This window comes from Balaenoptera ricei, chromosome 10 (genome assembly GCF_028023285.1).
Source record: "Balaenoptera ricei isolate mBalRic1 chromosome 10, mBalRic1.hap2, whole genome shotgun sequence".
Taxonomy (NCBI): domain Eukaryota; kingdom Metazoa; phylum Chordata; class Mammalia; order Artiodactyla; family Balaenopteridae; genus Balaenoptera; species Balaenoptera ricei.
In genome coordinates, this window is record NC_082648.1 from 56481897 (window position 1) to 56495198 (window position 13302).

The 13302-nt window shown below is 39.6% G+C and overlaps 1 protein-coding gene across 1 annotated transcript in view; it reads left to right on the forward strand.

Annotated features, from left to right (window-relative positions):
* Positions 1-580: 580 nt before the first annotated feature.
* Positions 581-13302, forward strand: part of CAND1 (cullin associated and neddylation dissociated 1) — a 43207-nt gene continuing 30485 nt past the window's right edge. Inside the window, exon 1 of the mRNA XM_059936437.1 lies at positions 581-1054. Coding sequence (XP_059792420.1) covers positions 987-1054 — 68 coding nt within the window. The 5' untranslated portion in view covers positions 581-986. The remainder of the gene's footprint in view (positions 1055-13302) is intronic.

Sequence of the window (13302 nt, forward strand, 5' to 3'; positions counted from 1 at the left end):
AGAAACCTAGTCCACCGTACTCTAAAGGATTTACTCAACACAGCTGCCTCGCCAGACTACCAGACTACAAATCCCAGCATTCACGACTCACATGGAGCCAATGAGGAAGCTACAAGTTCCTTCAGCCAATCATACCTTGACCCAGTGTAACATGCGGGCTGAATTCTGGGATTTGTGGTTTTCACGTGGCAACATTACACCATCGTGGTTAAGGCAATGTAGGCCACGCGTCCGATTCAGAACGAAAGCTCCTTCTAATAACTCTTCTGTTGGCCCCGAGTCTAACCTGTTAATTAGCTTTACTCCTAGGCCTTATGCGCCTTAAAAATCGTAATCTTTTTCTCTTACTGTCGTACAGGAAAAACAAGTTATTTTCGGATGAAGGCATCCTCGTCCCACTGGCCCCCAATCCTTTAACCGTCGCTTTCAAGTCTCGCGAGAACAGCGCCTTTTGGCCGTTGTCATGCCTCCTGAAGGGTGGGTCACGCAAAGATTGACACAGGCTTCAGCCAACAGGATTGTCCTTTACCTAGCGTCTCCGCAGCGTGCGTGGGGAGACTTCCTTGAACCCTGACCTCAGCTTTCCGTAGCGTCCCGCGTCTGCCGCGCCCTCCCCCGGAGTGAAGGAGGCGGGTTTTGGCCTCTTGCCATAGGGAGCGAGTGCGGAGGGAGTGGGAGTGGGACGGCCCCGAGTGGAAGTGTCTGCCTCTCCGGAGAGAGCCTGCTGTACTCCTCGCTGCTCATGAGCTCGTTTTCCGGCGAGCAGCGCCGTCGTTAGGCCGGCCCCGTAGCCTCTGCTTCCCCCGGGACAGGCCCACGCCTCGCCGGGGAGGGGGCAGCCCGTCGAGGCGCCTCCCTTGTCAGCGTCTGCGTCGCGCTGCGACCCTGGAAGCGGGAGCCGCGGCGAGCGAGAGGAGGAGCCCCAGCGGCGGCGGCGGCGGGCAGCAGCACCAGCAGCGCCGGCGGGCGGGATCGAGGCCGGCAACATGGCGAGCGCCTCGTACCACATTTCCAATTTGCTGGAAAAAATGACATCCAGCGACAAGGACTTCAGGTGAGGCCGAAATCCGACCCTCAGCTCCCCTCGGGGTCCCCCATCCGCGGCCCTGGCCCTCACACAGGCCTTGCCCCACCCCTTTGGCCTTAACTGGTTGCTCGGCTTTGCGGAGGTCTCCAGGCCATCCTCCGCTCCCCGATCCCGGCAGGTCCCTTTCCTCGCCCACCTTCTAACCCCCTTCCCCCATTCTTTTCTCTAGGCCGTTGACCGTCTCCGGTCCTAGGCCTCTTCTGCGTCCCCCACCGCATGCTCTGCTCTCCCAGGACGTGACTTTCGCGTCCCAGGTAGCGTGAAGGGGCGAGATCACGCACCATTGTGGGCAAGGGAGTCGCTCTAGGCTTGGAGCCCCGGAGGCCAGGCCTACCCGCCAGCCTGCCCGAGGCGCTAGGCCGTTATGCTCCCGGGGCCAGAGCTGCTGTTGCTGCCCACTCGGGGTCCCAGCTGCCGCCTCCTTTCCCGCAGATGTGAGCGGGCCTAGGTGCATTCAGCTCGAACGATTTGCTTGCTTTTCCAGCCCTTCGGGGATTGGGCTATAAACTTTTCTTTGGATTATCCCTTTCGTCAAGGTGGGAAGAAGGTGGAGGGGGAGCCGGGATGGTGGAAACTTGACTCGTAGGGTTTTCCCGCCAGCATTTCTTGTCATTTTCCCTCGTCAGGTAAAAACCCAAGCAGGATCTCGGGGTTTCAGTCTCATTTCCTTATATCCAAAATTACTGCCAGAAAGGTGAATTACTGAACCTGAAACAAAAAGGTGCAACAAGCAAATGGGTCTTATTGAAAGGAGTTTCTAATATGGGGATGGTGAATGTGGAGGTTTGTTATAAAGTTCTGTTCCAGGAGACTTGTACGGTTGGTTCCAAACCTTGGTCACATCCATATTGAAGAATTGTTATATTTTCACGGGTAATCTTGGTTTCTCTCCCTCTTTTTTTTTTTTTTTTTGCACTACAGTAATTGTTACATTCCTTCCTTCCCGCCTTCTATCCCATCACAAAATCAATCAACTCCCGATCTAATTAGCTTTTTATAGCTTTGATACTTGTTTTGTTCTCTAGTGGTTTTATTTTCTGCATTTTAAAGGGAAGAACAAATAGTCTTCAATTTAAATTGTGGCTGACGGGCTTATTTGGTTTTTTTTTGTATGAACGGTACGTTTTAACACCTGAAAACACGCCCAAACCTTATGTACTGGGGAAACATTTTTTGATTTGTGAAAGGAGAACCAAGAAAAATGTAATAATCTTTTCCTAATTAAATTAATATGCTGGCATATTAAAACGGCCAATGAAATACATTTTGGTTCTGTGACTTCATAGCCAGAAATGATTCTCAAAAAGTTTTGCTATCTAGAGAGTTTTTAAGGATTGTATTCAAAAGTTTTAAAATTAGTTTGCTAATAATAAAGGTTCGAGTGTTCGTTTTTGGAAGAGACGTGTTTATTTTGGGCATTAATATTTTTAGATTTGTTAGTTCTAGGGTCAAAATCAAGATTAAAATAAATAAAAGGTTTTGTTTTTAGAATGCTGTTTACTTCCCTTTGGAGCTTTGCTTGCTCCCAATGCAAGCCATTAAAATTTAAATAAACATTTGAATGGAACATATATAAAAAACTTTAAGTAGTGTAGAATGTGTGGTGTGATTTTACCCCCTCCCATTTCTGTCAGTTTGGCTTATTCTGTAAAAGTACTGAATTTCATTCTGATGGTGTTCAGTTTTAGTCTAAAGATAGGACTTTCCGTATAATAGTACAGTTTTGTTCCACTAGTCAGACTTGTGTATGGATAATATGTTTAGAATAAAGAAGTCAAGTCATGTGATAATACTGCATATGTGATTATTGACTGAAGCTTCTTTTCTTATGTTTCTTCTAGAGGAAAGGTAATACGCACATGCTTGAGGAGTTTTTTGTTTTTTCTAATTATATGGAAGAGTAATGCTCTGATGTTAAGGTATACTAGTGTTGAACTTGATAAGGATTATCTACTAATGTGGGCTTGAATAAATTAAAACATTGCTTGGAGGATTACTCCTAAAAATGTGATACTGATATATTTCTAATAGTTGATGAATATTATAGAAGATATGCCTAAGAACAGTAAGTGACTTCCAGTAGTTTGTCATTAAGATATTTTTAACAACTATGTTTTTAAGACTTAATACACTGAAGCCATTCAGTAATAGACAAGTCTTGGGAACCAAAGCACTATATATATTAAATTACTGACATTTAAGAGATTAATTAAAATAGCATTTGCAGTCAAGTATCTTGAAGATTTTACTGTATTTGAATACATGTGTTCTATTTTTAAATGATGCTTTCTAATTTCTCATTAGAAATTTATTTACTTGTTTATTTTGCTGTAAATATAGCTATTGTTACATGTTTTAAAATACCTAGTGCTAGAAGGATCTTGAGGACAAGGTTAATTAACATTATAGAAAATCTAACATGTGCAGACCACTGTACCTTGTGCTAAGGGGAGAAGAAGATAGTACATCTAAAAGGAAGAAAAAAACATTTTTCTCATGGTGGAATCCAAAGAGAATATGACCTCCCAGTTACAAATATGGGTTCTAGTCCGGTAGGATTCTTTGCTGTGAACTATCTGATATCTTGGGGCAGGCTACTTAGTTTGGGATTAAATTCACTTTCGAGAGACTTGTACATGGGTGATTACAAAAGGTCCCTTATAGGCCCAAATTTTCAGGTCTCTGAATAACTAAATAGTTTTTTTAATGTAAAGAAGGTAAAGAAATGGATGCAGACTTCAAAATTTTGGAATGTCAACATTTTTCAAGATTTTTTTTTTTTCGGTAGGACTTAAATTATATAGTGTCCTTTTTTCTTTCATGTTTTAGTGTTCTGTGTTCTTCGAAGGTAGGATACTATGGTTTAGTGCCAGTAAGTAGTGATTCTGTAGATAATAGAATGAAAACTTTCATGTGTATAAACAAAGTGAATGCTGCACCTATAAATATTAATACTGAATATTCAGTGGGTTGAGGTAACTAATAAGGTTCTGCTTTTATTTTCATATGCTTCATCACCAGCTGAATTCCAGTACTCCAAGGAATCAAGAGCTAAAAAAAATTTTTTTACCGTTCTTTTATTTCTCTGTACATAATTGTTAATGCTTTCTGTGGACTTTATACACTTGATCCTTACAACTTTAGTAAAGTGGATACTAGCAATCTCTGTTTCAGCTGAGGAAACTTCAGTCTGGTGATGCTAAGTGCTTGCCCAAGGCCAGTTAAACAGTAGTAGATCAGGGATTTCCAGATACCCCCAGAGCATGAACTCTAAACTACCATATTCTACTTCTGCAAGATTTTGACTAGGGGACATTAAGAATAAGACCTTAAATTTCAGTTCCCTCTAAATTAGGCTTAGGGAGTATTTTGTGCTAGAAGATTAAATAATTCCCTGAGAGGGACTACAAAAAGTTGATAGTGCTTGCCTTCAGTATTGTCTGCATGCTTGTTGAGTGGTTAAGGCATTTGTAAAAACATAAATAACCCAGGGCAGTATGTAGTGTTCAGGCTTAAGTGGCAGAGAAGATGAAAGCAAGGAGATTCATTCATGTTCAAGGAGTGATCTGAGCTAGGTCTTGAAGTTCTAGGTAGGTGTGAAAGCACACAATACAAACACCACTCTCAGCGGTGGGGTAGGAATGAGTAGGGACCTTGTCTTACTGAACTGAATCCTCCACTTTATTTAGTGCCTTGGCCATGTGGGTTCTAAATAGATAACTTGTTTTAGTTGAATTTGATTTTAATTCCAGAGTTACAAAAGCATGTAAGGATTGGGGAAGTTTAAGAAGTCATTGTAAAATCTACCAATCTATTTTTTTAAAATACCATTTGATACAACGTTAAAATAATTCACTGCATTGTAGAATTTCCTAGCTTGATTATGGTTTATGTCACCAAATATATTTATGTGTTTTGACTATTGGAAGGCATTTGCCCTTGGAGACTGTTTAAAATGCTAATAAAAATCTCGGGCCTGTTACAGAATCATCAGTTTTCAGAGTTGGAAGGGAGCTTAGAGATCCTATAACATAGCTGAAAGTACTGTGTGGGCACTTAACAATAATGTAACAGGAAAGACTACATTATCTGGACTGCTTGTGCTTGAAGAAAAGTAAGTTTAATCAGAAGAAATAGGTTTGTAGAGATTAAGAAGGTGATTACTGAGCATTTTCTAAGTTCTTTGTGCATTGATGGCATTAAGTTACATGATTTCACTTGTGATTTGGTGGGGAGGGATACAGGTATAGTACTGCTAACACTCATTATCAGCAATGATTAGGGCTCACTACTGAAAAAGAGGAGAAAGGGACCTCACTGAGGAAACTGTGAAGAAGATGACTAAAAATTAGTTTTATTTACGTGAACGATATTACGACTGTCCCAAGTTAATTCATAACGCTAAGAGAATAAATGAGAAAAAGTGAGACAGCAGTGGGGTGTGTACAAGATATATGAAAGATAATTGGTTCACTGGGTGATGCAGTTGGCCCATAGCATTTAGATTTCTGTTGGAAACAAGGGTAAAATTGTGTTTATATATTAGGGGAAGGGTTTTGGAAACCACTCATTGTGCAGTACAAAGTATCTATTTCTACCATTATTTTTTCTTCTCTAATTGGATTTACTAAAGATGAATAGGTTCTCTCCTCAGTGAACTTTCAGTCGCCAAGTGTGTGTGTTGCAGTCTGACTGTCTTGCTCATACCTTTTGCAGAGCCTGGCACAGTTTCTAATGATGGTACCCCCAAAATACTTGAATAAATGAATGAGATGGCACTCCCTGTAGGTTAATCCACCTGGGACTCCCATAAAAGTCTGAAAGTTAACACCTTAACTTTCTCCTCTCCCACCTTAAACCTCTTTTATTCTTATTTTGTTGTGTCACATTACCATCTACCAAATGTCCCAGTTGGAAAGCTTGATGTCACCCTTTCCTCTTTACCTTAGTTCCCTGATGAGTATTTCTCAAATTAGTCTCTCTATCTCAGACCTCTTTTTAATCCAATCTTTTGGTAATTCTTCCATTAGAATTTTCTTCCTGAATATCACAGCTGATCATTGCCTTCTCTGCACTAATTCCCATAGACTATGAGATAAACTCTAAACTTAGAGGTTGCCCACCTAGGCTTACTGAAATTACTCTCCCTCAAATCCTTAACAATCTCCAGGTAACTAATTCAGTGGGTGTTTTCTTTGCTCTTTTATTTGGTATGTAATGATATGTAATGTAAGCACTGTTTACCACTTTTTTCTTCTTGATATTCTCTTATATGTATAGATGTCTCTCACACAGGTTTGGTTTGTTACCATTTAGTGAGGGAGAACACATACTATGGGATATCTTAGTAAGAGGGTGTTAGGACCTATTTGGGTAATTTTGGGAAGGAAGCAGAGGTTTGCTTTAGATTGGATGTTGTCAGAAAGGGGCAATTCTTTTTTTTTTTATACAGCAGGTTCTTACTAGTCATCAATTTTATACACATCAGTGTATACATGTCAATCCCAATCGCCCAATTCAGCACACCACCATCCCCACCCCCCCGGGGTTTTCCCCCCTTGGTGTCCATACGTTTGTTCTCTACATCTGTGTCTCAACTTCTGCCCTGCAAACCAGTTCATCTGTACCATTTTTCTAGGTTCCACATACATGCGTTAATATATGATATTTGTTTTTCTGACTTACTTCACTCTGTATGACAGTCTCTAGGTCCATCCATTTCTCAACAAATGACTCAATTTCGTTCCTTTTTATGGCTGAGTGATATTCCATTGTATATATGTACCACAATTTCTTTATCCATTCGTCTGTCGTTGGGCATTTAGGTTGCTTCCATGACCTGGCTATTGTAAACAGTGCTGCAGTGAACATTGGGGTGCATGTGTCTTTTTGAAGTATGGTTTTCTCTGGGTATATGCCCAGTAGTGGGATTGCTGGATCATATGGTAATTCTATTTTTAGTTTTTCCAAGAGGGTTCTCTTTTCTCCACACCCTCTCCAGCATTTGTTGTTTGTAGATTTTCTGATGGTGCCCATTCTAACTGGTGTGAGGTGATACCTCATTGTAGTTTTGATTTGCATTTCTCTAATAATTAGTGATGTTGAGCAACTTTTCATGTGCTTCTTGGCCATCTGTATGTCTTCTTTGAAGAAATGTCTATTTAGGTCTTCTGCCCATTTTTGGATTGGGTTGTTTGTTTCTTTAATATTGAGTTGCATGAGCTGTTTATATATTTTGGAGATTAATCCTTTATCCCTTGATTCGTTTGCAAATATTTTCTCCCATTCTGAGGGTTGTCTTTTCGTCTTGTTTATGGTTTCCTTTGCTGTGCAAAAGCTTTGAAGTTTCATTAGGTCCCATTTGTTTATTTTTGTTTTCATTTCCATGACTCCAGGAGGTGGTTCAAAAAAGATATTGCTGTGATTTATGTCAAAGAGTGTTCTTCCTATGTTTTCCTCTAAGAGTTTTATAGTGTCCGGTCTTACATTTAGGTCTCGAATCCATTTTGAGTTTATTTTTGCATATGGTGTTAGGGAGTGTTCTAATTTCATTCATTTACATGTAGCTGTCCAGTTTTCCCAGCACCACTTATTGAAGAGACTGTCTTTTCTCCATTGTATATCTTTGCCTCCTTTGTCATAGATTAGTTGACCATAGGTGCGTGAGTTTATCTCTGGGCTTTCTATCTTGTTCCATTGATCTATGTTTCTGTTTTTGTGCCAGTACGATATTGTCTTGATTACTGTAGCTTTGTAATATAGTCTGAAGTCAGGGAGTCTGATTCCTCCAGCCCCGTTTTATTCCTTCAAGACTGCTTTGGCTATTCGGGGTCTTTTGTGTCTCCATACAAATTTTAAGATGATTTGTTCTAGTTCCCTAAAAAATGCCATTGGTAGTTTGATAGGGATTGCATTGAATCTGTAGATTGCTTTGGGTAGTACAGTCATTTTCACAATATTGATTCTTCCAATCCAAGAACATGGTATATCTCTCCATCTCTTGGTATCATCTTTAATTTCTTTCATCAGTGTCTTATAGTTTTCTGCATACAGGTCTTTTGTCTCCCTAGGTAGGTTTATTCCTAGGTATTTTATTCTTTTTGTTGCAATGGTAAATGGGAGTGTTTCCTTAATTTCTCTTTCAGGTTTTTCATCATTAGTGTATAGGAATGCAGGAGATTTCTGTGCATTAATTTTGTATCCTGCAACTTTACCAAATTCATTGATTAGCTCTAGTAGTTTTCTGGTGGCATCTTTAGGATTCTCTATGTATAGTATCATGTCATCTGCAAACAGTGACAGTTTTACTACTTCTTTTCCAATTTGTATTCCATTTATTTCTTTTCCTTCTCTGATTGCCGTGGCTAGGACTTCCAGAACTATGTTGAATAATAATGGTGAGAGTGGACATCCTTGTCTCATTCCTGATCTTAGAGGAAATGCTTTCAGTTTTTCACCATTGAGAATGTTTACTGTGGGTTTGTCGTATATGGCCTTTATTATGTTGAGGTAGGTTCCCTCTGTGCCCACTTTCTGGAGAGTTTTTATCATAAATGGGTGTTGAATTTTGTCAAAAGCTTTTTCTGCATCTATTGAGATGATCATATGGTTTTTCTTCTTCAATTTGTTAATATGGTGTATCACATTGATTGATTTGCGTATATTGAAGAATCCTTGCATCCCTGGGATAAATCCCACTTTATCATGGTGTATGATCCTTTTAGTGTTTTGTTGGATTCTGTTTGCTAGTATTTTGTTGAGGATTTGTGCATCTATATCCATCAGTGATATTGGTCTGTAATTTTCTTTTTTTGTAGTATCTTTGTCTGGTTTTGGTATCAGGGTGATGGTGGCCTCATGGAATGAGTTTGGGAGTGTTCCTTCCTCTGCAATTTTTTGGAATAGTTTGAGAAGGATGGGTGTTAGCTCTTCTCTATATGTTTGATAGAATTCATCTGTGAAGCCATCTGGTCCTGGACTTTTGTTTGTTGGAAGACTTTTAATCACAGTTTCAATTTCATTACTTGTGATTGGTCTGTTCATATTCTCTATTTCTTCCTGGTTTAGTCTTGGAAGGTTATACCTTTCTAAGAATTTGTCCATTTCTTCCAGGTTGTCCATTTTATTAGCATAGAGTTGCTTGTAGTAGTCTCTTAGGATGCTTTGTATTTCTGTGGTGTCTGTTGTAACTTCTCCTTTTTCATTTCTAATTTTATTGATTTGAGTCCTCTCCCTCTTTTTCTTGATGAGTCTGGCTAATGGTTTATCAATTTTGTTTATCTTCTCAAAGAACCAGCTTTTAGTTTTATTGATCTTTGCTATTGTTTTCTTTGTTTGTATTTCATTTATTTCTTCTCTGATCTTTATGATTTCTTTCCTTCTGCTATCTTTTGGTTTTGTTTGTTCTTCTTTCTCTAGTTCCTTTAGGTGTAAGGTTAGATTTTTTTATTTGAGATATTTCTTGTTTCTTGAGGTAGGCTTGTGTAGCCATAAACTTCCCTCTTAGAACTGCTTTTGCTGCATCCCATAGGTTTTGGATCATCATGTGTTCATTGTCATTTGTTTCTAGGTATTTTTTGATTTCCTCTTGGATTTCTTCAGTGATCTCCTGGTTATTTAGTAATGTATTGTTTAGCCACCATGTGTTTGTGTTTTTTACTTTTTTTCCCCTGTAATTCATTTCTAATCTCATAGTGTTGTGGTCAGAAAAGATGCTTGGTATGATTTCAGTTTTCTTAAATTTACTGAGGCTTGATTTGTGACCCAAGATGTGATCTATCCTGGAGAATGTTCTGTGCACACTTGAGAAGAAAGTGTAATCTGCTGTTTTGGATGGAATGTCCTATAAATATCAATTAAATCTATCTGGTCTATTGTGTCATTTAAGCCTTCTGTTTAAGGCTTCTATTTATTTTCATTTTGGATGATCTGTCCATTGGTGTAGGAGAGGTGCTAAAGTCTCCCAGTATTATTGTGTTACTGTCAATTTCCTGTTTTATAGCTGTTAGCAGTTGCCTTATGTATTGAGGTGCTCCTATATTGGGTTCATATATATTTATAATTGTTATATCTTCTTCTTGGATTTATCTCTTGATCATTATGTAGTGTCCTTCCTTGTCTCTTGTAACATTCTTTATTTTAAAGTCTATTTTATCTGATATGAGTATAGCTACTACAGCTTTCTTTTGATTTCCATTTGCATGGAATATCTTTTTCCATCCCCTCACTTTCAGTCTGTATGTGTCCATAGGTCTGAAGTGGGTCTCTTGTAGACAGCATATATATGGGTGTTGTTTTTGTATCCATTTAGCGAGCCTGTGTCTTTTGGTTGGAGCATTTAATCCATTTGCGTTTAAGGTAATTATCGATATGTATGTTCCTATTACCATTTTCCTAATTGTTTTGGGTTTGTTTTTGTAGGTCCTTTTCTTCTCTTGTGTTTCCCATTTAGAGAAGTTCCTTTAGCATTTGTTGTAGAGCTGGTTTGGTGGTGCTGAATTCTCTTAGCTTTTGCTTGTCTGAAAAGCTTTTGATTTCTCCATCAAATCTAAATGAGATCCTTGCCGGGTAGAGTAATCTTGGTTGTAGGTTCTTCCCTTTCATCACTTTAAGTATATCATGCCACTCCCTTCTGGCTTGTAGAGTTTCTGCTGAGAAATCAGCTGTTAACCTTATGGGAGTTCCCTTGTATGTTATTTGTCGTTTTTCCCTTGCTGCTTTCAATAATTTTTCTTTGTATTTAATTTTTGCCACTTTGATTACTATGTGTCTCGGCGTGTTTCTCCTTGGGTTTATCCTGTATGGGACTCGCTGCGCTTCCTGGACTTGGGTGGCTATTTCCTTTCCTATGTTAGGGAAGTTTTCGACTATAATCTCTTGTAATATTTTCTCTGGTCCTTTCTCTCTTCTCCTTCTGGGATGCCTACAATATGAATGTTGTTGCGTTTAATGTTGTCCCAGAGGTCTCTTAGGTTTTCTTCATTTCTTTTCATTCTTTTTTCTTATTGTGTTCTGTAGCAGTGAATTCCACCATTCTGTCTTCCAGGTCACTTATCCGTTCTTCTGCCTCAGTTATTCTGCTATTGATTCCTTCTAGTGTAGTTTTCACTTCAGTTATTGTATTGTTCATCTGTTTGTTTGTTCTTTAATTCTTCTAGGTCTTTGTTAAACATTTTTTGCATCTTCTCGATCTTTGTCTCCATTGTTTTTCCGAGGTCCTGCATCATCTTCACTATCATTATTCTGAATTCTTTTTCTGGAAGGTTGCCTATCTCCGCTTCATTTAGTTGTTTTTCTGGGGTTTTATCTTGTTCCTTCATCTGGTACATAGCCCTCTGCCTTTTCATCTTGTCTGTCTTTCTGTGAATGTCAGAAAGGGGCAATTCTATCATTTGACATCTTAATAAATGTTATAAGGAGGGCACAGTAAAGCAGAGGAAAAGCTATAATTGGTAAAGCAGTAGCAGTCACTCATTTAGTTAGGAGGATGTTTGGTGTTTTATGTTGCTAAGTGAACTTACCTGAAATGGATGTTCTGTGTGTTTATGCCCAGGAAAAAAATACGCTTTCCCTGAAAGCATCAGATCTGTTTGGGTTATTCATTTGGATGTTATCATTGAAGTTCAGGTATGAGCCTTAGAACAGTTCCTGGACTGTAGGGGCTGCTGGGTCATCCCCACCCCCCCGCCAGTCCTTACTTTTGGCCAAGGGCAGACAAAGTTGGTCTGCAGGGCACTAAGTCATGTTGTTGATGTCTTCACTTTGGCTGGGATTTTGCTGATCAGGATCAGAGGAGTGGCCATTCAGTATAGTCTGTAGTTGAATCAGGCTTGTTAAATCTCTCTTCCTGTGTTGTAAGATGAGTGGTTGAACCGTCTAATGTGTGACAGTGGTTATTCAATAACACTAAGACTGGACAGGATGTATACCGACTATAACACCCAAGTCCTGTGGTTTCCCTTCTACTTCTTTGTCCTTTTCCTAACTCATCCTTTACCATCTCCATATCTAATCCATTTCAAAGACCTATAAACTTTAACCTTGTAAATCTCAAATAGGGTTTGTTCTCATTATATTATTCGCAGTAGTTACTTATCTAACATGTATTTTTTCTGGAAGACACATCATGGCCTTCGTGTATTTAGGAACACTAGATAGCACTTCATCACCACGCTTGAGGGTCATTTTAAACAGCACAATTACCAACAAAAAGCACAAACATGCAAAAGAAAAAACAACAAAAAACGTGGCACCAGATAGACTGAGAAGAGGATGCTTGTTTACAGTATGAGAGCTGAAATAGGCAGAGTGTCACCTGGTGCAGTGTCAGCTGGGAGTGTGTGCGGAATGTGTGCTTTGGGTGATTCAAATATTTCCTGGTTCTTCGCATGTCTGCAAATGTCATGAAAGCGCTGGAGAATTGATTTGGGGGTTACAACAAATTTTACTCTGCTAATAATGAGAACTGACTGTGTGTCCATTTTTTCCATCTCCATTTACTGTCGTAACCCTTATTCTGGCTACCATCATTTCTCACTTAATCTGCTCCCATAGCTCTCCTAACTGTTCTCTATCCAGTCTGCTAAATGAAGTTTGGTTCTCTCAAACTGTTTTCCACAGTGTAGCTGGAGTAATACTTCTGAAATGCAAATCTGATCATTCCATTTACCCCCCATCTCTACCTCAGATGAGTAGCTTTCCATCACTTTTATTTTATTATTATTATTATTTTTTAATTTTAAAAAATTGTCTGGCCACGCTGCGCGGCATGTGGATCTTAGTTCCCGGACCAGGGATCGAACCTGCTCCACCTGCATTGGAAGCGTGGAGTGTTAACCAGTGGACTGCCAGGGAAGTCCCTCCCATCACTTTTATTTATTTATTTATTTTAAAACATCTTTATTGGAGTATAATTGCTTTACAATGGTGTGTTAGTTTCTGCTTTATAACAAAGTGAATTAGCTATACGTATACATATATCCCCATATCCCCTCCCTCTTGCATCTCCCACCCTCCCTATCCCACCCCTCTAGGTGGTCACAAAGCACCGAGCTGATTCCCTGTGCTGTGTGGCTGCTTCCCACTAGCTATCTATTTTACATTTGGTAGTGTATATATGTCCATGCTACTCTCTCACTTCATCCCAGCTTACCTTTCCCCCACCCCGTGTCCTCAAGTCCATTCTCTGCGGCTGCGTCTTTATTCCTGTCCTGCCC